This window comes from Dendropsophus ebraccatus, chromosome 9 (genome assembly GCF_027789765.1).
Source record: "Dendropsophus ebraccatus isolate aDenEbr1 chromosome 9, aDenEbr1.pat, whole genome shotgun sequence".
NCBI classification, from domain to species: Eukaryota; Metazoa; Chordata; class Amphibia; order Anura; family Hylidae; genus Dendropsophus; species Dendropsophus ebraccatus.
In genome coordinates, this window is record NC_091462.1 from 47,014,025 (window position 1) to 47,040,280 (window position 26,256).

General features: G+C 40.6%; 1 protein-coding gene across 1 annotated transcript in view; it reads right to left on the bottom strand.

Moving 5' to 3' along the window:
• Window positions 1-26,256, bottom strand: part of SPAG16 (sperm associated antigen 16) — a 666,429-nt gene that overhangs the window by 591,256 nt on the left and 48,917 nt on the right. Inside the window, exons 7-9 of the mRNA XM_069983207.1 lie at window positions 17,416-17,533; window positions 16,781-16,850; window positions 5,105-5,247 (exon numbers count right to left, since the gene is read on the bottom strand). Of these exons, the coding sequence (XP_069839308.1) occupies window positions 5,105-5,247; window positions 16,781-16,850; window positions 17,416-17,533 (331 nt within the window). The remainder of the gene's footprint in view (window positions 1-5,104; window positions 5,248-16,780; window positions 16,851-17,415; window positions 17,534-26,256) is intronic.

Genomic DNA, 26,256 nt, shown 5'->3' on the forward strand with positions numbered 1-26,256 from the left:
TTTGCGTATAGTGGAAAGTATACAAAGTACGCCTGCACAGTTCACACTACGTACGAACTTACGCCCGAATCGTACCTGGCGGCGTAAAAAATGAACCAGACCATTGTTTGCGGACGAAAATGTCGTAACTTACGCCCGTAGCGTTACATGCGGTCCCGTACGGAGTGGTGATTTCTTTATTTTTGCAGCTTTTTGTGCCGATCCAAAAGGTTCTGTGGGGTGTCCGGGGCTAGGCGAAGATTTCCAAGTAAAAGACCGCTGTCCGATCGCTACGTAGGGCGCTCGGGAAGCGTAAGTAGACTTTGGGCGTAAGTTCGCAGTCCGTATGTAGCCGGCCGCAAGTAGCGTAAATCTCCGGCCGGAGTGTACCGCGTATATGCGGCCGGACATATACGCAGTGTGAACATAGCCTCAATGTGTGAACGCAGCCTAAGACTGATCAGATATCAATGTGATGGGGAGTGAAGATGGGGCGTCTTCAGGTTTAGTGCCTAGGGCAGCAGCAGCTTTTAATACGGCCCTGGCAGGATGCATTGTGTGATTTAGACAGTATTGAATCTGAGCACGGGCAAAATACCAAGGAGAATGTTTAAAGTGTACCTATAAAAAAAAAAAAAAAAAAAAATCATATATATATATATATATATATATATATATATATATATATATATTTATTTTATTTTTTTTACATGGTTTTAGAGCCTTCACTGCTGGTATTGAGCCCCTAAGAGCCCTCTCCATGGTGCACAGTTTTTTCTATTCAGGGAGTGGGACCAGGGATGGGCTATGTTGCAGGGTGATTTATAAAGTACACTACTATAAATGACATGCACCGACTTTGCAAGTTGTTATGTGAGCAAAAATGAAGCAAACAGCAGCAGCAAATCAAGCGAAGTGTTACAATAAGCCCCACTGCTGCAATTAGAGGGAAGCCTTTACCTTGTAAGGACAATACAGATTTTCTGGAGGCTCACAGCGTGCATATACATAGCCCAGGCCTTCTCTCGCTCTCCTCACCCTCTACAAAGGGCACATGGTATACCTTACCCCCGACATTATTTGTTCTGTCTTGCCGAGGTTACAACTACAGACAGATTTCCCCTAACAAAAGACAAACAGCAGATTGCAGGGAAAGAAGAAACTTAGTGGTCAAGACTTTAGAGCTGTTTCACTGGGATAAGTCATTTTTTTTGGTAACAAACTATGAAACAGAGAGAACTTGTTGAACTTTAAAACAAAAATGACCATTTAACATGTTGGTGGCAGATAATATTGTAATTGATCCCCTACAATGGTACTTAAAACCATGTATGACTTTTGTTGATGAGAACATAATGCATTGTGCATTTCTACTAATTTTGAGGCACCAAAGTACTGAAAACGTATCGCGCAGCCACAAATCATATATTATCTATGAATAGTGAAACAGGAAAGAAGGGGAAAAAACCCTGTGAAGCTGGAAGAAGGAAAATCAATATAGATGAGTGAACCTCAAGCATGCTCGAGTCCATCCGAACCCGATTGTTCGGTATTTGATTAGCGGGGGCTGCTGAACTTGGATAAAGCTCTGAGGTTGTCTGGAAAACATGGATACAGCCAATGACTATATCCATGTTTTCCACATAGCTTTAGGGCTTTATCCAACTTCAGCAGCCACCGCTAATCAAATGCCAAACGATCGGGTTCGGATGGACTCGAGCATGCTTAAGGTTCGCTCATCTCTAAAAATAATTTATACTGAACCGCTTTGGAAAAGAAAAAGAAAAGGAAAAAAGTAAGAAACTGTAAGACACAGCTGCATATGACTGCAATTGACTATACAGATTATCTATGACATTTCCTGAAGTACTTGTTATTCTATACAGAAAAAAAAACATTCCAAACTCTCACAGTAGAAGTTGTGTTGTCATCCACTTAAATGGCCTTTTCACTGTTATACATAATAGAACATCTATGTTATGTAAAGGCTACATATATATCAGACCAAGAACGCCTAGGATGCTCTTTGAGAGCCTTTGTTCTGCAGAAGAAAACAGCTGACACCTGTGGACACAAGGGCAAACCAAATAGTTCTTATTCCTGACAGCTTCATAGCTAAAGCATTCTAAATGAACTGAATTAATAATGGTTTGCAACATCATCTTAAAGCTATAATTCTTGCCTGTTTATAAGTTTCTGAGAACAGGCTGTAATCTCTGCTATTACATTTCTAAGCGAATGCCGCTTGAAAGTAACAGTGAATCACCATAATGAACCTATTAACACATTCCCGAACCATTAATTATTGATTTATTTGTAATTATCCCTCAGAACAGTCTTGTTCATTACTTCTCTCGAGTACATACGCAGATTTCTTTAGTCAGAAAATAATTTGTAAGTCTTTTTACATCACTGGTGGATTATTTCAAAGAGAATCTATTTTATTTGTACCCTCATTTATCTGACCATAACAAGAAGGTTATCTTTTGTGTACATGACGTAGCTGACAGAGTAATAGTTTGTTATTGCAAACACATAAAACAAACAAGGCTCCTTTTTATATAAAAAATAAATAAGGATGTATAGTTGACAATATGGCCCCGTTCACACTGAGCAAGAACGTCGGAATTCCGCAGCGCTCCGCCACGGAATCCCGCCTTGCTCAGTGTCTCACTGTGAGTGAATAAGAGAGCGTGCGGCTCCTCAGCAGCCGGCGCTCTCTGCTCAAAGAAATGACACGTCTCCGCCACTGAACTTCAACGTTGTTGCTCAGTGTGAACGGGGCCTTAAATTATCAATAATTAAGTCAATATTATGTAAATTAAACTAAGTTAATTGCCCTCAGTTGATGTACATCCTGCATGGTGAACAGGCGTCTTTCCTTGCGTGAGCGCATACAAGACCAGGACTTACCATGTTTGGTCTCTTTTTTGAACAGAGAAAAGACCAAATATAGAGACAGAGGGAGCATGGACCGCAGTTTGTTTGTATGTATAAAGTTGATTTAACCCCTTGAGGACCAAGCCCAAAATGACCCAGTGGACCGTGCAAATTTTTGTTTGTTTTCGTTCTTTCCTTCTCCCCTTCTAAGAGCTCTAGCACTTCCATTTTTCTATCTACAGGGCCATGTGAGGGCTTGTTTTTTACAGGAGTAGTTGTACTTTATGATGGCATCTTTCATTCTACCATAACATGTATGATGGAACCCCAAAATATTATTTATGAAGATATAAATTGGTGAAATCGTAAAAAATAGAATGCAATATGGTAACTTTTGGCGGGTTCCAGTGTCTGCGCAATGCACTATATGGTAAAAGCGCCAAGATACCATTATTCGATAGGTCAGCCTGAATTATTAATAGAATGGACCTTTTGTGACTCTTCAGTTTTTCACCTACTGGGCTGTATGGGGTGTCGTTTCTTGCACCATGATCTCTAGTTTTTAATAATACCATATTTGTGTAGATCGGACGTTTTGATTACTTTTTATTATTTATTTTTATTATATATAATGCAACAACAACAAAAAAATATCGGCAATCCTGGCACTTTTCCCTCTTTACGCTTACGCTTATAATTGTTATATTTTAATAGATCAGACAATTAGGCACGCTATGGTATATAATATGTTTGTTTATTTTTATATGTTTTATTTAAATAATGGGAAAGGGGGGTGATTTTAACGTTAACTGGGGGAGGGGCTTATAAAACATTTTTATAAGCCCCACCTCCTATGAAGCGCGCTCCGCTCCGGAGCACGCTTCATTACACAGGACGTACCGGTACGCCCAGGGTGGTCTGGGGACAGGCACCCATGGCGTATCGATACGTCCTAGGTCATCTAAGGGTTAAACTTTAAAAAATTAAATAAAGTGAGTTTACTGCTTCACAACCTACAGTATGTTGATTTCTTTATAAAAAAAAAAAAAAAAAAAAAAAAAAAAAAAGGCAAGAGTGCCTCTAAGGGGTCATTTACATGTCCGTAGAATTCCATCTGTACATGGATGGTGTTCTGCGGAATGGACCTGGGATCTCCCAGCATCATGATCAATTATAATGTCGGGAGCTCCTAAGCAGTTTAAAAGTTCGCTCCAGTGTACTGAGACAGTTGCATGGCTGTGTCAGTACACTAGTGCCAACTTTTAAACTGTTCAGCAGCTCCCAACATCATAATTAATAATAGTGCTGCGAGCTCCAGAATTCTATGGATGAGTGAACGACCCCTAAGCTCTAAGGAATCTGTTGGCGCTATATAAATAAATATTATCATCATCAATCATCATCATCATCAAGAAGGAACATTTCTTGCTATGACTATTAGGTAGTCTGATCCATTTAAGGGTATATTCACATGCACATAATATTTGGTGCGGATTTAACATAAATAAAGACATAGCTAAAATCTGCACCAACAAATCTTCAGCAGATATTAATTACTTGTGAACATACCTCAACACAAGAGTACTAGTCCAAAGAATGAGATTTTTTTTTCACGTACATTGTAAAAAAGGAAGCTGACCTGCAGAATGTGAATTTATGTTGTGTGTCTGTGTGGTTCTACTGCATATGTTTTTGTTTCATTGGAGAAGTAAACATCTGCAATAAATCCAGTGTTTTTTCACAAGGGCTGCAGATCTAGAGCAAAATCTGCCACTTTTTTTTGTAAATGAACAGATCTGGACGTGCATCTGCGGCAACAAATTGAATTTGCCACTCTGAATTTACAAGAGGAAACATTCATCCTGTATGAATGTATTCTATCAGTTCAGTCTTAGCAATGGTTATGGCCAATATAAACTGAAGGTTACGTCCACACACAGTAAAATAAAAAATACAGCTGTAATTTTGAAGTAAAAATAGACATATTTGCAATATAATAATGCACTTCACTGAAGTCAATAGGAAACTTGACGGCAGTGCACACATCATGTGGAATAACGGCTGTAATTGGTCCCGACCATGCGAATAACAAAGATGGTCATTATTTACCCCCTGCTTTTTCAAATATGGCAGGTTTATTTATTTATTTCATTTATTTATTTTTCACTTTTGTGCACTTAAAATTATATACTATGAAACAGGGACAAATTTTGACACACAGGATATAATTTTCTGGCGGTCCTACCTTAGGATGTGCTTTTCCAATTTGTTTATTTGGGTCTTTCTCTGCATTGTATAGGGCTACCCCTTCCTGTAACAGTTCTCTCTCTCGAGCCTCTCTAATGGCCTTCTGAGTAGGACCATCCTCCTTCTTGGGTTTAACTTCATCTGCAAAACAGAATTTTGTATTATACACACATATTAATTTTTATATATATATCTATATATATATATATATATATATATATATATATATATATATATATATATATCTATATCTATCTGTCTGTCTGTCCCGTATAGACTTCCAAACGCCTGAACCATTTGAGCCCAAATTTGGCCAACAGATACATTGGGTGCCCGGGAAGGTTAGAGCGAAGGTCCTGTCCTTGCCAGATGTACAGGAGGGGAGGGGGATGCGGAAGAGCGCCCCATAGAGATGAATGGGAAAATCTCCACACTGCACACACAGGTGATATAATTAGCTGCAGCTCCCCAGCAGTAATGGCAGTTGGGAGCCTTAGCAACCAATAGGATTACAACTTTCATTTTCATAGGGAGCTGGAATCTGATTGGTTGCTAGGGCGGCTGCCTGACAACATCCACAGAAATAACTGGTAGACCCCCTACTCCATCTATACAGTACATGTATACAGGGCCCCCTGCTCCATCTATACAGTACAGGTATACAGGACCCCCTATTCCATCTATACAGTACATGTATACAGTGCCCCCTACTCCATCTATACAGTACATGTATACAGGGCCCCCCTACTCCATCTATACAGTACATGTATACAGGGCCCCCGACTCCATCTATACAGTACATGTATACAGGGCCCCCTACTCCATCTATACAGTACAGGTATACAGGACCCCCTACTCCATCTATACAGTACATGTATACAGGGCCCCCTACTCCATCTATACAGTACATGTATACAGGGCCCCCCTACTCCATCTATACAGTACATGTATACAGGGCCTCCCTACTCCATCTATACAGTACATGTATACAGGGCTCCCTACTCCATCTATACAGTACATGTATACAGGGCCCCCTACTCCATCTATACAGTACAGGTATCCAGGACCCACAAACTATAAATTATAGGTATAGAAGACCTCCACCAACTATACATTACAGGAATACAGCACCTTCACCAACTATATATTACAGGTATACAGGACCCCCAACTATACAGTACAGGTATACAGGACCTCTACCAGCTATACACTGCAGATATACAGTACTTCCCAAACTATACAGTACAGGTATACAGCCTCCCCCCAATTATACACTACTGGTATACAGCCCCCCCCCCTCCCCCAACTACCTAACTAGCTATTTCCCCTAAAACAAAAAAACAAGGACATAGATTGGCCTCCTGGGCACCTTAGAATAAATATAATTAACACACTGACACTTTATACCCGTGCAGCGCCGGGTACATTTTCTAGTGTATATATATATATATATATATATATATATATATATATATATATATATTTATATAATCTATATATATTAATTACACACATACACATACACACACACACACACAGTGAGCTTCAAGAGGTAGTGACTGGAAATGGTTGTCACTTCCCAGGTATGCCCTGTCAGGTTTAATAAGGATTTCTTGCCTTATAAATGGGGTTGGGACCATCAGTTGTGTTGTGCAGAAGTCAGGTGGATACACAGCTGATAGTCCGACTGAATAGACTACTAGAATTTGTATTATGGCAAGAAAAAAGCAGCAAAAGTAAAGAAAAATGAGTGATCATTACTACTTTAAGAAATAAAGGTGAGTCGGTCCGAAAAATTGGGAAAACTTTGAAAGTGTCCCCAAGTGCAGTGGCAAAAACCATCAAGCGCTACAAATTGGCAAAACTGGCTCACATCAGGACCTCCCCAGGAAAGGACGACGACGACAGTCACCTCTGCTGTGGAGGATAAGTCAATGCCACACAGCGTTCTAGCAGCAGACACATCTCTACAACAACTGGTAAGAGGAGACTTTATGCAGCAGGCCTTCAAAAAATTGCTTCTAGGAAACCACTGCTAAGGACAGGCAACAAGCAGAAGAGACTTGTTTAGGCTAAAGAACACAAGGAATGGACATTAGACCAGCGGAAATCTGTGTTTCGGTCTGATGAATCCAAATTTGAGATCACTCGTTCCAACCACTGTGTCTTTGTGCGACGCAGAAAAGGTGAACGGATGGACTCAACATGCCTGGTTCCCACTGTGAAGCATGGAAAAGGAGGTGTGATGGTGTGGGGGTGCTTTGCTGGTGACACGGTTATGGATTTGTTCAAAATTAAAGGCATACTGAACCAGCATGGCTACCACAGCATCTTGCAGCAGCATGCTATTCCATCCGATTTGGTTTAGTTGGACCATCATTTATTTTTCAAATATGCAAAAGAACACTGCAGAGACACAATCACGTATTTCAACGCCAGTGAACTAGCCAGACCTTCCTCCGGGAAGGAACAACCAAGCCAAGGAATGTCTCCAATTAAGGAAACCACCTAAGCAAGGTATCTATCCACAGACAGCTGTTTCGGCGGTTTTGCCCCTCATCAGTGTCAAGTAGGTTTCTGGCTAGTGGGGGCAATGACTAGTAATTGCATGCAAAAGGATGCTGGTTGACCTCAGGGAGATCAACCAAAACACTGCAAAGACACCATCACATGTCTCAACGTCAGTGTATTCTAGAACATTGCCCCCTGGGAAATCAAATATGCAAAAGAACACTGCAGAGACAACTACTCCACACTGATGAGAGGCAAAAACCCTGAAACAGCTGTCTGTGGATGGATACCTTGCTTGGGTGGTTTCCTTAATTGGAGACATTTCTTGGCTTGGTTGTTCCTTCCCGGAGGAAGGTCTGGCTAGTTCACTGACATCGAGACACGTGATGGTGTCTCTGCAGTGTTCTTTTGCATATTTGATTTCCCAGGGGGCAATGTTCTAGAATACACTAACGTTGAGACATGTGATGGTGTCTCTGCGGTGTTTTTTTATGTTGATCTCCCTGAGGTCAACCAGCATCCTTTTGCATGCAATTACTAGTCATTGCTCCCACTAGCCAGAAACCTACTCCACACTGATGAGGGACAAAACCCCCGAAACAGTTGTCTGTGGATAGATACCTTGCTTAGGTGATTTCCTTAATTGGAGACATTCCTTTGGCTTGGTTGTTCCTTCCCGGAGGAAGGTCTGGCTAGTTCACTGACATCGAGACACGTGATTGTGTCTCTGCAGTGTTCTTTTGCATATTTGATTTCCCAGGGCACAATGTTCTAGAATACACTGACGTTGAGACATGTGATGGTGTCTCTGCAGTGTTTTGGTTTATCTCCCTGAGGTCAACCAGCGTCCTTTTGCATCATTTATTTTTCAACAGGACAATGGCCCCAAACACACCTCCAGTCTGTGTTAGGGCTATTTGACCAAGAAGGAGAGTGATGGGGTGCTACGAGATGATTTGGGGTGAGCTGGACCGCATAGTGAGGGCAAAAGGGCCAACAAGTGGTAAGCATCTCTGGGAGCTCCTTCAAGACTGTTGGAAAACCATTTCCGGTCACTACAGCTTAAAGCTGGGTTCACACACAGTATATTTCAGGCAGTATTTGGTCCTCATGTCAGATCCTCATAGCAACCAAAACCAGGAGTGGATTGAAAGCACAGAAAGGCTCTGTTCACATAATGTTGTAATTGAGTGGATGGCCGCCATTTAATGGCAAATATTTGCTGTTATTTTAAAACCATGGCTGTTGTATTGAAATAATGGTAGTTATTTACCGTTATATGGCAGCCATCCACTCAATTTCACCATTGTGTGAACATAGCCATTGTTCCTGATATTCCCTACCCAATATGGTCCAAGGAAGGCTTACAGGTGACATGTTAATTAAATCTTGATTGGGGCTTTTAATGGTTCAATAGGGACAGAAGGCTAGCCAGTCTGCATTAAATGCTACAGATAAGCTACTGTGGTACTCTTTTTACACTGTTCCTACTTACTGTATGTACAGTAAATTATACAGTTAATTAATTCATATAACTCCATTACATGGGAAGCCAAGAGTGTCATTTTAAAATGAAACTGTCAATACAAAAAAAAAAAAAAACTTCCGAAATATCAGACATTTAAAAAGTTTTGATCGGCTGGGTTCTGAGTGTTCAGACCCATACCGATGCAAGAACAAGCAGAGAGAAGACTGCACAAAGCGGTCACGTGATAAGTCCAGCTCCTAATGCAAAGCCTTTATTACACGGAGCGATTCAGAGGAGCAAACTGAGGCTATTAGCGCATTTTTTTATGAGGACAGGTACACTTTCAGCCTCCTTTTGATAGCACACATTGGTGATTGCTGAGTGGAACAGACTGCTATATGTATGTATGTATGTATGTATGTATAATAGAGATCACAAAGGTGTCAGCGTACACATTTCATTTTGACCACTGTTCACTTCTAAAAAGGCATATAATGGACACATGGGCATTATACTGAACCATGGAGCTATGAGTGTCACCTGGTATATCATATCTATTTAGTTTTTGATATATTATAATTTTCTTAGTTTTTTTTAACCCATTTATATCATGGCAACATATACTGTACCCCATAACTGTACAGACATTATCATCACTTACACTGGTTTTTCATCGGGACTTACATACTGAATTTCAATATAAACTACGAGAAAGTGCTTTGAGTATGGGAGGCAACCAGACTACCCAGGTAAAACCTATGCAAACACAAGGGGAACAAACTCTGTATAGATGTTGTCTGGATTTGAATCCAGGATCACAGCACCGCAAGGCAACAGAGGTAATCACTAAGTCACCATGCTGCCCATGGCCCCAGGAAACCAATCTGTTAGACATACACTATAGGAATATGTGTGCGCGTGTGTGTGTGTTTTAATTTACACACACTTTTTATATCTTTCTACCGTTATGGAGGTTACAAATACAGGAAACAAAGTACAAAGTCTGCAGAAAAGACTGTAGCTTGTAAATTATACATTATCCTGTGACAAACACAGACACCGCTTGATGGGGAATCTTCAGCCCTCCAGCTTTAGCTGTCCAGGCATGATGGGAATTGTAGTTTTTCAACACCTGGAGGGCCGAAGGTTTAAATACTAATGGCAATGAGCAGACACAATGGGGGAGATTTATCAAAGGGTGTAAAATTTAGACTGGTGCAAACTGGCCACAGCAACCAATCACAGCTCATCTTCCAGCTCTGGTGAAAGAAAAGAGGAGCTGTGATTGGTTGCTGTGGACAATTTGCACCAGTCTAAATTTTACACCCTTTGATAAATCTCCTCCAATGGCTTGTGTGGATTAAAAAAAAAAAATGTTCCAATAAAGAGTACAAACTTTACTAAGAGACACGCGATCCATTAAGTAGTCATGACGAAAAATTTAATTAATAAAGGTGGATTAGTTTTGGTATATTTTTGTTTTATGATTTCTGGTAGATTTATGGCATCACTGATTTTATGTCCTGTATGACTGACGCACACTGAGGGTACGCATGGTTGATCCACAAGGGTTCCATTGCTAAGATTTGGGTTAGCTCCTCCTCGTACAACTCCCTTGGTGGCCAGATCAACTTTTGGTCGGCTACCGGGGTTGAGTTACACCCCTGTTGTGGGGTCCCATGACCATGTTGTGGGTCCCTACATATGGGGGTGGAGTTACGCTCGAGGGACTTTGCAGCGGCGAAGTGTCCTTCACTGCGTTCCCAGCAGTGTATGTTCACTGAGCCAATGCCCCAGATACAGCATTTTGCATGCATATTCGCTAGTCCCTCTATAGTGTGATGAGTCCGTTTACACGGCGCGGTTTTTCAGTCATGATATGAGTCCGTTCACACGGCACGGGTTGACAGATGAGTCATGAGCTCACTTTTCGGCATGCATCTAATAGCCGATTTATAATATATGACACTACACTGTGATGGCCACATAATCTCTCCTATATATTTTTGAGAGACTCAAGCACTATTGTTGGAAGTTTAGTACCTTTGGGCGATTTTGCCCTTTTCCAAAATGTCTTCCACCTTTGGTCTTATGACACTGCGCATGCGCGGACGCAGTGACGCGATACGCAGCTTCTGATATACGCTCGCGCATGCCCAGTGTACGTTGACCGTGTACATGATGCAGGACGCCATCTCAGTTTGGCGGCAGGGCTGGTAATTATGTTTTTAATTATATTTACACTGTACCAATAACTTTGTTACACTGCCGGTGTTTGTATGTTCACTATTTTACACATGAATTTTGATCAGTTTGTATGGTTAACACGTCACTTATGAGATTTGGATTAGATATCCCCTATGATGTTTTTTTGATTGCTGTGGATATGTCTATCATGTTGATTATGAATTGATTGTAAAATTACACTGTATGTAATTCACCTATGTATTTAAGGACTACCCTTTGGCACTTGTCACTTATGCTTGAGAAAGGCTGAGATACAGCCGAAACGTTGCATGGCTTGGTGAATAAAGCTACACGTTTTTTCACTATTTTTTGGATGCTGTCTTTTTACTTCTTTGGAAAAATTTCACCATGACTTTCTCACATCTGCTTGGCTTCAGTAGCAACATGGAGAGAAGAGGTAGTCGGACACTGTTTTGATGCATATTTTAGGTTTTATTGCAGAGATAGTGAATATAACAAGCAAGCAGTAGTGGCCACTAGTAGTCACTCAGCCTGCCTGCCTGCCTATTCTGAAGAGGTGAGCAGTAAAATGAGCTATTGCAGCAGTGGCTAGATGAGTATTTGGGGTTAATTTAAACCCCAAAATCTTTAATATGTTAGATGCAAGCCACAGTAAAGATATAGGACAGTCACTTAGATTACTTGTATGAATATGAGCTTACAGGAAAAGAGAGAAAAAAAATCAGAACCTCTGCCAAGATTTACCGAGGACATTTGATCTTCATTGACTGTGAGGTTCTCTATTAACCGTAAATCTTTTTGTTACATAAGCATCCTGCACTAAATCAGCCATAATGAAAACAAACCCTGACTGATAAGAAAATGGGTATTATAGTGCCACCCAATGTGTGAGATTTATGAACAGGCAGGACGACACGTCTGCTTGTACTTTCCCGAACATTTTAAGAATTAGTAGTCAAACAGCTTGATCATTTTAATCTTCGTCTGCTATAACAGTGTTGTGTCAAATCAATTGCCCAGTGCGATTCTTTACTTGCAACTGTTTGTGCAGACAAAATTGTATCTGGCAAAAACAAATAACACTAATAAAGCGATAGAAAGCCTGGGGCGTTTAGGAATGGAATTTTATTTGTAAAGAGTGTTGCAGTCTCTGTATGAGAAATTACTGAGCGGTAAAGACTGAGCGCTGCTAAGTAAACAGTTGGTACGGTATAGTGGGGGCTCTAATTCATGGCAGCAAGAAAGTACAGAAGTAAAATATTTATAAGACACCAGATCACTGGAGTTTTCTTCAGGAACATTATATGCCAATATTGAAGTTTACCATTCTGGTAATGCGAGCGCTGTATGCAAACACCTTGAAGGGTAAGGATACTTTTTCAAACTTATGTTTTCGTAAATGTTAGATAAAATACAGTGTGAAGATAAACCAAAATCCTTGTTTTCATCATGATAAATAGTACCTGGAATTGCCAGTATCTGGGTTTTGTTTTCCCTATTTTGTGGTGCAGTGGTTTCTTCAATTACTGTATTTTCCTGCGTATAAGACTACTTTTTAGTTTAAGAATATTTACTCAAAAATCAGGGGTCATCTTATATGCCGGGTATAGTCTTATAGGGTGGGTGTTGAAACACTTCGGAACCGGACTGGAGAATCTGCGATCGCTGCATACTGTGGGGGGAGCTAAAAGACAGCCGCATCTCCGCCATATGCTGCGACAGTATGAAGGGCAGAGCAAGCTGCAGGCGTCTGGGGTATGGAAGAAAAGAGATACGGTAAAAATGATTAAACGCGTTGCCTATATGCAAATGAAAGTAGTTTAATGGACTCCGGAATCCACTGCTTCTCCTTGCGCCAACAAGCTCCTTTTGGAAGTTATAGCCATATCTTCCTTTGCCTGCACTTTTACTCTCCATGTTCTGAACCCATGAAGTCAGGAAGCTCCTCGTCCCCAGTTTCTAGAGCGGCTGCATTGAGGACACCATATTTCATTAACATATGCAAATAGCTGTTGTGCTCGCAGCACAACCCCATTGGGTGAGTGCAATCCTCACAGTTTACTACTATTTTCTTGTCCCTTACCAATTCACCCAGGGAGCGCCTTTTGTATTTTCAGCCCACAAAAAAAAAAAAAAAAAAAAAATTAAAACTTTATGAGGCAGATGCAAATTTCCCCATACTAAGGGAAAATTCATTTTTGGCTCCACACCATCTAAGCATAGTTGTGTACCACCTGTAAGACACATCTTAAGTTGGTTTCTGGGTAATAAATACTATACGTCTTTATTATCTTAGCTGGCACACTGCATTAACCCAGGATGTTGTGAATACACATGTTGTGGAAAGAGATGATAATGTATATCATTGCCCACTGGTAGTGAATCCATTCAGTTTAATTGACTGAATATAGTCAGCTAAACTCTTAAAGGGTATTCCAATCTCAACTATATAACATATCTCATTGGGCTTGTCACGTTATATATTATTGCAAATACATTCATTTAGCTAACTTGCCTTGTTCTCCTGAAATGCCTTGCGCTCCTGAATCATTGCAGCTGTGTCCTGCCTCACTCTCTGATGAGCTAAATGGGCATTTCTGAGTGAGGCCGTGACATTACAAGATAAGGTGCCCAGCGGGGGACCATAAGCTATGATGCTGCACTGCGAGGACATGGGGGCAGGTAAATAGGACTTCTTTATTATGATCCCACAACCCTCTGTCCTACCTGGATTTTTTACTTTTGCCCAGAATACCATTTTAAGTTCTGCCCCTCTCTCTCTCTAACACACATGCAGCCTGCTGCAGCCATCTCACACATGCTTGCACACACAGCCTCCTGCAGCCATAGCACACTCAAGAAAAACACAATCCTTTCCCAGAGGAAAAAAAAAACAAAAAAACTCCACATTGATGACAGAGTTTACAGCTGTACTACTTAAGGCTTCTCCTCCTCCCCTCTACACTACATAGGATATCTTCATATTACACTGCTGCTCATGTACAATCATGCAGCATCCAGAAAGAGAACAGCACAGGCTCCCCCTACACAATGGACTCTTCCAGCTCAGAAACAAGCTGCCAAATAGACTATAGTAACCACCAACTTTTAGGGCCAACGCTTTATTACTGATATATGGAGGAAATGCTTCACTCTTACTAACTGTATGTGAGAAGGTGTTTTTCTGGTTTTAATAAATAAGGTCCCTAGATTGATAAGACATAAACTATATCAATAAGGAACATTTATAAAATTCGTATCAAAATTCAATTATACAATTTTTAAAATTTTATTTTTTAAAGCTGGAGTCGGTACATTTTTTCCCACTCCAGACAAAACGACTTCGACTCCATAGCCCTGCCGAGAACCCAGGTATTACTGCATATACAGTACAGTACCTTCCTGTTCACAATATTGAGGTTTTGTACAAAGCCGACTTGCTAACTGAGAGAACAGCTAAAATATTGTTCATTGTATCAGAACCCGTAGCATTCATAGAAAACACACTCAAAGTATAAAGAAAGGTGAGCTACAGGTTGGTGAATGAAGCAGCCAGCACAGTCATAATGAGCCAATTTGTATCCTGGCTCCCAAATAGAAGTATAACCTGTGCTCGATAAGTAACAGATAGGATTCCTGGTAAATGTGTACATTGTGCAGATCATCACCTTAAGTCAGTTACATAAAGGTCAGTGGAGATTACAAGGCTATTTACAAGAAATCCTTAAACCACTGGGTAAATCTCCCAGTATCTATAGCAATAATGAAGACAGTAGATGGTGCATTTCTACAATTTCTGACATTTTGTATAATACATCGAGCCTTTGATAAGCGAGCTCATAAGATTTGTACAACAGTTTGCCATTTTTATTCTGACAGCTGTAAAACTGATAATGTTGTAAACATGAACACAGCGTAGGTCCTGTCAAACTTTTTCCTTTTTTCTCGCAGCCCTGCAGGACGTAGTGTTTGTTGAGCTTTAATAAAGAGAAGAGTGATCTTATAGTCAGAGATACTGGCCTTATTATTCATCACTGTGAGTGGGTAGTGTGCTGGCTGCACTGTGTCATGGGGCACTGGCTGCCATTCAACAAAAAGACTTGTGTTAAACATAAGGACATGAAAGATGTCCAAACCACATGGATCTGACAAAGCCACCTCTTCTAATGTGGATTCTTTGTATTATAAAGCAATCTGGATCCTAGAAAAAACATAACACAACTTTCAGAGCAGTCTGCTCTGCATGACTAAAAAATAGTCTGGGCATAAGTGATCCCAGCTTTCTGGAGTTTGTTAAGAAAAAAAAATGCATATTTTTTCAGTTGATTTACCATATTACACATAACATCTGGGGGGAAATTATTAAGACTAGTAAACAAGTATGCCAATCTAATATAAAGCCCTGCCCCATGCCAGATTTACCCCAAACTTCTCAGTAAATCCAACAAATCTGAGGTGCAGCAGGTGCAGAAATCTACACCAACTCCAGAGCTGCTAGCCAGCTTAAATCATGGCCTCTTCCCCACCTTGCCATGCCTTCTGCCTGACCATCAGACAAGCAGGGTGTATTTCAGGAAAATGGCAAATAATTTACAGTTTACACAAATATCAGTGCCTTTTGTACAAAGTATGCTGGCTGTGCGTTGATAATTCCCACCCCCTGATGTTGGGCAATGTGAACATGGGACTTACAGTATGTATCTGTATGCACAAGAGCTGCTTTATTATGGATATAAAGATTGTATAAGGTCATTACAGTATGTAATTTTAGATTCTACATTCAGTGCTAATTGAATTAACCCCTTCATATCTTGGGTCTTTGGCAATTTAGTAATTTTTTTATTATTTCTAAAGCATACCTGTCACCAGAGACCAGTGACATGTCAAAAGTTCATCAGTCAAGTGATCAGACCGCAATTGATCAGGGGAAAGAGACGCCCACTGTCACATGTCGCTCTCACCGCTCTGTCTGTGTGTGAGAGAGAGACGGTCCCATAGACTTACATTACATGACAAAGCGCCAGGTTCCTGATCAGTCAATGTCTGAACACTTAGACCTGACGGATACAAAAATGTGATGTTTTTTTGTAAAAGCGCCTGTTTAATTGACAAAGCCATGTAAGACCTTATAAAAGGGGCTATAAAAAATAAATAAATAAATAAATAGGGTCTTCGAAAAATAGTGGCGGACCTATCCTCAGGTTGTCTGTGGTATTACAATTAAGGGTTCATTCAGCCAGGATGTGAGAGTTCTCCAATACAGGAAGTTAGAGCCATAGCTTAGCTGTTTGCACCAAGGTAAACATGCATGGGTAGGAATAAAGTCCAGCATGATTATTTATGTGGTGTGGCTGCTCTCTCATTCATGCTGTGTTAAGGCACTGCAAGCAATGGCCAAAGATCGGGTCATTTAAAAGGTCGTAAGTGACCGGCCAAAATAGATACATATTGTAGATAGATAAATAGACGGACAGATAGATAAAATACCTTTTTTCACAGTGAGATCAATTTTATGCCCAGATTCCAAACTCTTTAGGGTAGCTTGCAGACCAGTCACCTAGAAAGACAAAGAGTAAATCAAATCTATATGAGGATTTTGAACAAAACTTAAAAATGAAAAATTACAGCGATTCCAACTTCTGAGACATCAAGAACCAAGATGAACTAGATTTTTTTTTCACTTTAGATAGGATTTTCTCACAGAATACTTACTGTACAAATTTTCTAAAAATAAATAAATAAAATTAATAAGAGTTCGGACTGTGGCTGAAGCTGGGCATCTAGATATTACAGAAGAAGAAGAGGGGTATGTGAATTAGTGGATAATAGCTGTGCCTTCCTGTACTGTGTAAGTGTAAGATGGGTAATAGCTGGCCGATGGGGTCTTCCCTTGTAGCACTAGTCCCTAAGATAACCAAAGTTTAACAAAATCAATAATGGTTAGCTGCAATACCATATATACTCACTTGTCTTACCAAGATTTACAGGTAAGTATTGCTCTCTATTTGACGAGAGAACAATGATGTCCTTTTTAATATGCGATCGATATAGGTGACTGCAGGGAACCACAACGATCACAGGAAAGAAGCCTTATTATGCAATTATTACAGAAAAGTCATCACCTCTCCAACAGCTCGGTCTCTCTCTAGGCTGGTCAGCATCTTCTGTCGCAAGACTGTTTGGTATTTTTCATGTAGCTGTCTGAGTAGTGGTTCATAAGATGCATAATGTGTCTTCAACCTTGAAGAAAGGGAAAAAAATAAAAATAAAATCACACGTATAAAACCAAGTGACCTTTCATGGATGCGATGTACGCAATAGTGAAGTCGACACTGTGATTACTCAAACCAGCTTCCCAAAGGCTTATTATTCACATTACTATTATTGAAAGTGTATCTTTTGTTAACAGGAATAGGTTGCATGACTTATACACAGGTGACCCCTAAACTGCTCAACTAAAAAAGGTAATGTATACCTCAATTACATACAATATCTAATGCTGTAATAAAGAGAAGATGTAGGCAAGGTATAAAAAAATGCAAAAAAAGAACAGTGCTGTTCCCACAGCAACCAAGCAGGATCTAACTATTGCAAGGGAAGGTTGGAGGCAAAGCAGTAACAACCAAGAGCTCTGCTATCATTTCAACACAGCAAAACCTCTCCTATGGACCACTTCTCTGAGGAGACCACTGTCACATCAATCACATCATGGTATAACTGGAAGTATCTCAATCTATACTATATCTATATACAGTATACACTCAAAACTTGGTTTTAAGAGATCAAAACCTACATATGGTGTAAAAGGAGTAATCCTAACACGTTTGCAACTTAATTCTGACACCTATTCTAACAGTTTAGGGTGCAACCAAAACCAGGAGTGGATTGAAAACTGAAAGAATTGAAAATTGGATTGAAAATTGAAGAAAGGCTATGTTCACACACTGTTGAAATTTAGTGTATGGCCGTCATTTACCGGCAAATAACGGTCGTTATTTCATAACATCGGCCACTGTTTTAAAATAACAGCACTTATTTGCCATTAAATGGTGGCCATCGACTACATTTCAACAGTGAGTGAGCATAGCCTTTCTGTGTTTTCAATCCACTCCTGGTTTTGGTATAAAATAGTGACCAAAAATAATGGCTGTAGTCATGTTTTCCAGGCAGCTTTAGAGCTGCATCCAACTTCTTCAGCCAGCAGTAATCTAATGCTGAACGTTCCCGTTAGGACGAAAACGAGCATGCTCAAAGTTTTCTCATCTCTATTCCCTACCCATGCTTAAAGCGTAACTGTCATTTCAGGGTCATTTTTCTGAAAACATTAAATATCAACAGTACAAGCGATTTTAAGAAACTCTGTAATAGGTTTTATGTATTAAAAAAAGTTTCCTTCTGTACTGAAAAAGCAATCTCCCAGCCTCCCTCCTCACATCAGATGAAGCAGGATTTCTGTGTCCATTATGTGGCTATGGAGAGGGGCTGTTAGGAGTGACTGAGCACGGAGCAGTCCTGCAAAGCACAACACCCTGCAATCTTCTCTCAGTAAGTTCATAGATAAGCACTGACCTTTCTGACACCTGAATTTAGCGGTTTAGGTGCCCAGACAATCTACAAACAGCTGACCTTCATGTCACCTCTTCCTGCTCCCTCATCTCCCTCAGCCCCTCCCCCCTTCATAGGCTTACAATGGAGAGAGCAGAACCCGTCTTCACTGGCTTCTCTGTAATGAAGACGTGTTTGCCTGATAATGTACAGATAAGAAGTCAGGGGGGGAGGCTGGGAGATTGCTTCTTGAGTACAGAAGGAGGCTTTTTTGGCTGATGAAACCTATTACAGAGTTTCTTAAAATCGCTTATACTACTGATTTCTGCAATAAAAAAAACATGACAGTTACGCTTTAAGAGGTAGAATGTAAGGGTAATGGGTCCCTGTAGTAAAATGTTTATGGAGGCCCTCCAACTAGGACATGTTACTTATAGCACATCCATATCATTATGTGGTTAATGAGCTGTTTGCCCCTTCATAGGCTTACAATGGAGAGAGCAGAACCAGTCTTCACTGGCTTCTCTGTAATGAAGACGTGTTTGCCTGATAATGTACAGATAAGAAGTCAGGGGGGGAGGCTGGGAGATTGCTTCTTGAGTACAGAAGGAGGCTTTTTTGGCTGATGAAACCTATTACAGAGTTTCTTAAAATAGCTTATACTACTGATTTCTGCAATAAAAAAAACATGACAGTTACGCTTTAAGAGGTAGAATGTAAGGGTAATGGGTCCCTGTAGTAAAATGTTTATGGAGGCCCTCCAACTAGGACATGTTACTTATAGCACATCCATATCATTATGTGGTTAATGAGCTGTTTGCCTCTATTGGACACATGATGCAATTACAATTTCTGCACCCTCCTCCAGTCTCATTTTACATTTTTGTAGCAACATCTCTGATATGTTTATTACATGCTTTTCTATAATGTGGTTTCTGTTGTGACTCTTGTTAGTGAAGTGTGTATACTACTATACACGTGCCTAAAACAACTGTAACACTGATTTTCCCAGCTCCATTCACAGTAAATGCATGATTAACCCCACATGCCATGAAGTGACACCAGCAGACGTAAGTAGAAGCCTCTGTATCAGAGATGGGGAACTTTTAGTTGTCCAGGCATGATGGGGTTTGTAGTTTTGCAACAGCTGGAGAGCCGAAGGTTCCCCATCCCTGCTCTATATCATTTCTAAATCACTTTATACACTGATATCTGAGCATACTGCAGCAGCAAAATTAGCTGATATTTTGTCTTCCTGGTTCTGGAACAGAATGATAAATTATTCAGAGACAGATTTATAATAAATCCCACAGAAATCAAATGGATTGCTTCCATCAGTAATTCCTGGGACTTATTTGTATACTGTATATGTTCAGTGTGTTTTTTTTGTGGACTCTCTTATAACCAATCCTATACATAAACAGAGAGGCAGTAAATTGCACAACACTTGGCTTACTTTTTAGCTTCTTGCTGTAAAACAATGGAATAATACATTTTGCAGAGTCAAATTTACATGGTGTGCATCCCAAGTGCTAGTAAATCTATTTTAGAGTCTGTCTCTGCTATTATGAATTGTTGTAAGCAGTGAGGAGGGGAGTGAGGAGTATGTTCAGTGCAAAAATTCTACAGTCCATGCATAAGACTATGAGAAAGCTATCAGTCTGAGGAACTGTCCAGAGAAAGGGCCAGTTCACACAGAGAAAAAAAAAGGGGCAGAATTCCCCAACGGAACTCTCAGCTGCGGAATCCTGCTAGCCTCACTGTCATACAGTCTGTCTTTGTGAGGGCTTGTGTGGATTGACATGTCAATTCTTTGAGCGGAGAGGTGCAGAGAGAGAAGGCGTGCAAGCCTTCCAATAGACTGTAGGACACTGAGGCTGGCGGGATTCCGCAGCAGAGAGTTCCGTCACAGAATTTCCCCTCTTTTACTCCGTGTGAACTGGCCCAAAGAGAGGGTTTTTTTATGAGGCTTTTCTGCTATTCTGGACAGTGGCAGCAGAGAGCACTGTATCAAACTACAAAGAATACACCACTTCCTGCAGGGCATACAGCAACTAATACGTACTAGAAGACTTGAGATTTTTGACTAGAAGTGATTTGAAAATCTGAATAACACCAGTTAATAAAAAATAAAAAAAAATCTCCAAAGTTCCCCTTTAAAAGTACAGACTCATCCTTCTTTGCCTACTATATCCCAACATGTGTCATGAGATTATCAGCTCAGACAAAAACATGATCCTGGCATACATTATACACAGTTTTCTTCCCTGTAGTTCTATCTATAGTGTGTTAAGCTAGTTCCTGACCACAACCTCTGCAGCTATTGTACAAGAGATCCTTGGGAATATATTTGGTTTCAGTGTGCATACAGGATTTTAATAAAATAAGCAAAGAAGATTTTTTTTATATATAAAATCTGATTAATAACAACAAGTCCAGTACTGCAGCCTTCAGATCTATTATTCGGCTAGATTCACACATGGCGGTTCAACAGCGCATTTCACGCTGCGAGTTCGCAGCAAAATCCGCTGCGGATCCATTAACTGTCACAGAATTGTCATCCCATTGAGAGTATATAAAAGGCAGCCCCCTTAGCCCTCCCCGTGGCCTGGTGCATACATTACCGGTCCGCGCTCCAGCTTGCTTTGGGGGCTCAGTGCCTGGGTGTCCCACTGAGTCAATCAGTGGCTGCTGCGGGGGGCACTGATTGGCTCAGCGGGATTTTCAGATGCCGGGAGCCACAGAAGCAAGCCAGAGTGTGTTTCATCACCGAGCACACTTCCCACACATGTTTCTCTACCCTCCGTCCATAAAACATATAAGCCAAAAACTCACTTTTAAAAATTGTGGCGTTGTATTCAAATCAGCTCCAGGTAATCATCTGGTAGTCACCGTCCATTGGGCGTTTCTCTGCATCCCCTGACGTTCCTCGGCTGTGATCACGTATAAGTTTTGTGGACGGAGACTAGATAAACGTGTGGGAAGTGTGCTGGGTGATGCAACAGCACATTCCTGTAAGTTAATAGTCCAGATATTGAAGAGAAAGCGAGAGGTGACCTGCTATTACACGCACAGACGACTGGGGTGGGGAACTGCGGGAAGGGGTGCCCGGAAGAGCGGCTCCTATTATATAGAGCGTCAGGCAGAAGACTGTCGCGGTCGTTATTGTTTTAATATATCATGTTAAAAGACAACAATTAGCTGACAATGCACTTTGGCAGATCATTACAGATCGTTGTCTTTTAAGTAGATAATATCAAATGATTTACGGCCGGTAAAAGTTTGGTGTAATAGGGCCCTAACACTCTCAGTATTCTGTTCCGCCCATCCTCAAATATAGAAGCAGCACCCTGCATGGACGTTACTCCAGTGCTCATCACTGCAGAGCGCTGGGTGAATATTCATGAGGAGGGGCGTGGTCGATCAGTGCACCAAACCACCTCATTTGCATATTGATAGAAGTAAAGATTTTCCGAAAACAAGGCTGACGATAAAAGTAAGAAAACTACCCTCATCCTCAACATTCTGTTCCTTATATGGCCATAATTCCCCTTTGAGAGTGTGTTTACACGTACAGGATCTGCAGCAGATTTGATGGCGCAGATTGGAAGCTGCAGATTCAATGCAAATCAAATCTGCGCCATCAAATCTGATGCAGATCCTGTACGTGTCAACCCACCCTAAAGCTAGATTCACACACGATGGGTCCGCTGAGGATCCATTAACTGTCACTTTCAATAGAATTACATACTCACAGGGTAATTGTCATCCCACTGAGAGTATGTAAAAAGGCAGCCCCCATGATTAAGGAATTAAATATTCTGAAACACGATGGCGCCATTTTAATCCCTGCTACTGATTTTTAACATATGAAATAAAAGTTTTTCTACGATTTTTTCACTGCATAGAGCTGTGGATTTCTCTTTTTTGTATCAACAGAAAGCTAATAGTTAATTCATTAACTTGTGAATACAGAATTGGGTCGCCGTGACTTTTCGTTACACAGAAAAACAGTGATTTCATTACTATGTCACAGGTTTCTACAGCAACCACCAAAATGTGAAAGCAAGTACATTTTGGAGCTCTCAAATTAAATGAAGCATTTAGCAGTGTTCACATTTGCAAGTTTAGGCTGTGACAGTCCAATCCATGTAATGGCAACAAAATATTAGCAGAACAAAGCTTGCAATTCACAAAACTATACTTACCCATAAAATATTAAACTAGCTGAAATAAACAAGCTTTTTAGATGCCTATTATGTTAGTAATCAGAATCTAAGCATGCACAAGTATACCATCTATATATATTACTTTATCCAAAACAAACTGCAAATGGTCTTAATTTAAAAATGAAGAAAAGAAAAAAAGCAGCAGAACTTCTAAAAGTATAGAATAGAAAAACTGAGGATTTGGGGGAATTTCCAGAATAGTGGAGGAAAAACAATTGTGTGGAATCCACATATAAATTGACATGGGGTGTGGACATTGTGGCCGTTCCTATATATTATTATTTATTTTTTTGTATAAAGAATACCATTTTATGGAATAGAGCAGAGGTCTGCCATATTCTATTCAGAAGAATAAGTCAAACCTCAGTATAAACTACATGAATGGAAGCAAAATGATTTTGACTTTACTGGCCTCCACCAGGTTATTCTATGTATATTCTATGTTACATGTATATTTTATATCGATGTGTATGTATGCAGTATGCAATGGGGGATTTATGGCAAAAGGGCACAGCAGATGTGGTGTGAATAGAACTTTGGTAAGATGTAGAGGACATGTAGAAGGGAGCATGACTCTAGGATCACAGGCACTTCTCTCCAGTCTGAGACAGTGATCTTTGCTGCAACCTCTGTCCGTGCCCGAAATTGTCCAGAGTGTCCTGGAGAGATTTTCTTTGGGGATTTGCTACTGCCTTGGACAGTTCCTGACATGGACAGAGGTGGCATCAGAGAGCACAGTGTCAGACTGGAAAGAATACACCTCTTCCTGCAAGACATTTAACAGCTGATAAGTACTGGAAGACTGGATTTTTTTTTCAATAGAAGTTATTTACAAATCTGTATACCTTTCTTATACCAGATGATTTAAAAACAATTGTTTTCTTTGCAGTACCCCTTTAAATTTCATCAATAATAAGCATAGTTTGGGATTGTTATAGTATGTCCCCATGTAAGGACCACTTTGCTGTCTGTGATCTAGACCATAAACAACTTTTGTTTCTTGAGAAGTGTTTCTCTTCTAAGCTATAACACATATTAAGTTTTTGTACACCTCTGCTACAGAACAGATTGCATAAGTGCAATATCTTAACCGCCTCCAGTGTAAAACTTAAAAGGTTTGAAATCCAGAACTTTCATGGATGACTAGCCTGTGGGGGAGAGGATAGTTTTTCAACAGTCACATCTTTGCTAAGCCGACTGCACTTCAGCAACGACTTATAATTGATTTTAACTTTTGTGTTGTCTGTCCTAAGGGTGGCTAATACTTTGTCACTTATTCCAGAATAAAGTAACACAGTAAAAGCAAAGCACTCAGAAAATACTGTATGTGACAGAATTTTTTTCATATTTTAATCAAAATCATTGTGTTCCCTGGAGGGGATGACAGCAACATTTCTTTATCTACAAAACTCATACACAGGAAAAAAAAAAGATATCTTTCTATAATCTCTTATTGATCAAATTATATGATAAAACCGGGTATGTGGGTTTTGACTCTGCAGTGTTTAGTGATGAATTGAATGAACATTAATACAAGAGGCAGCGGATGCTGTCACAACCACTTCTTCAGAAAGGGAGTTAATTAAAATGCTACCTGCAGTATGAAAGTCAATAGCTCCAGCTTCATTGATTGGTAAGACGTGATTGAGACTACAGCAGAGGGAGCCCTGTAAGCTGGCTGCCATCTTATAAAGCTATTCAAGACTACTTTCACTTCAGTCACATCTCTGTTACTAAGACCAGTTAATTAATACAGTGCCAATCACACTACACTGTGAGGATATTGAAAGGAGGATATATTTTGGAGCAATTTATAAAGTTTAGAAGACAACATGGAATGCAATAACCATAGAATCTTATCAAAAAGAACCAATCCAAAAGTAATGTAGAGGGCTGCAGGGGCTTTCTGTGCTGATGCTTTAATAAAAAACAAAAGTTAACCAATTATTTTCAGGACCAACTATGGCTGCTTCCCCCTTTGAGCCTTATGCACTCCCCACTCTTCATACTGAGGATGAAGGGTTTATTCGCCACTGCTGCTGTTCCCACTGATCAGTGTTTCCTGTATTTGCCATGACACAGAAGAAATACTGTTTTCGGACCTGCAGTGGATTTCACGCTGCAATTTGCAGCTAAATCCCCTGCAGATCCTGGTATAGTGAAGTTTTGCAGATATGTAACCCAGCCCCTTTAACCCCCGGCCGCCCACAGCATACATTACATGCTCGGCGCCGCGGCTGTGTAAAACTCCCGACTCCCCTCGCTCCTCATCAGCCAATCAGAGCACGGCAGCAATGATTGGCTGATGAGGAGCGAAGGGAGCCGGGAGCCTCACACACAGCTGCGGCGCGAGCAGGTAATGTATTGCTCCAGGCCGGGGGCTGTGGGGGGTTAAAAGGGCCGGGTTACATATCTGCAGGGGAATGAAAATGAAATTCCGCTGCGGGTATGTGATCCCATAGAACTTCACAGCAGGGACCCAGGCACCCCTAACAGGAGATAGGGCAGGTGAATGGAACTTTTTATAATTTTTTATTTTTATAACAGCTCTCCGACGCTGTGCCTGGCAGACTTAATTTCAAAATATTGGTCTTTTATCCTCCATTCCGTCGCCTGGTAATTGGCATGAGGGTGGAGCCATGGGGAATGTAGTCACACTGCCTCTGCCCCCCTCCCAGCCATTCACTATCAACAAAGAGATGCAGGGTTCTTTAGAGCAGTGTTTCTCAACCCTATACAAGTCAGTTACTCCCATGTGATGAGATACTTCAGCCAAGTACCCCCAACGTACCCTGATGAGAAATGCTGCCTTAAAGTCTGTGACAGCAATGGATTCCAAGATCAGATCCCCCCATACCAATGTAACTGATCTTTATGTCCTAGTAATATTGCTCAAGTAATGTCAAATAATAATGCCCCCTTTCTTAATAATAAATCCCCCTCCCCTAGTAATAATACCCCCTTGTAGCAATTATTAATGTCCTCTTCCCAATAATAACAGCCCCTGTGGCCAGTAATATTGGCCACCCTGTAGCTGGATGCAATGCTTCCTGTACATCTTGCCATTGCGGTGAGCTGTTGCATTTTTCTGTGTTTTTGTGTTTACAATTTCAGCCATAGCATCGCGCTCCTGCCTAGTTGTGAATGGTGTTCTAGGAGAGCTGAATAAATTTGTCTTTTTTTCTGTGT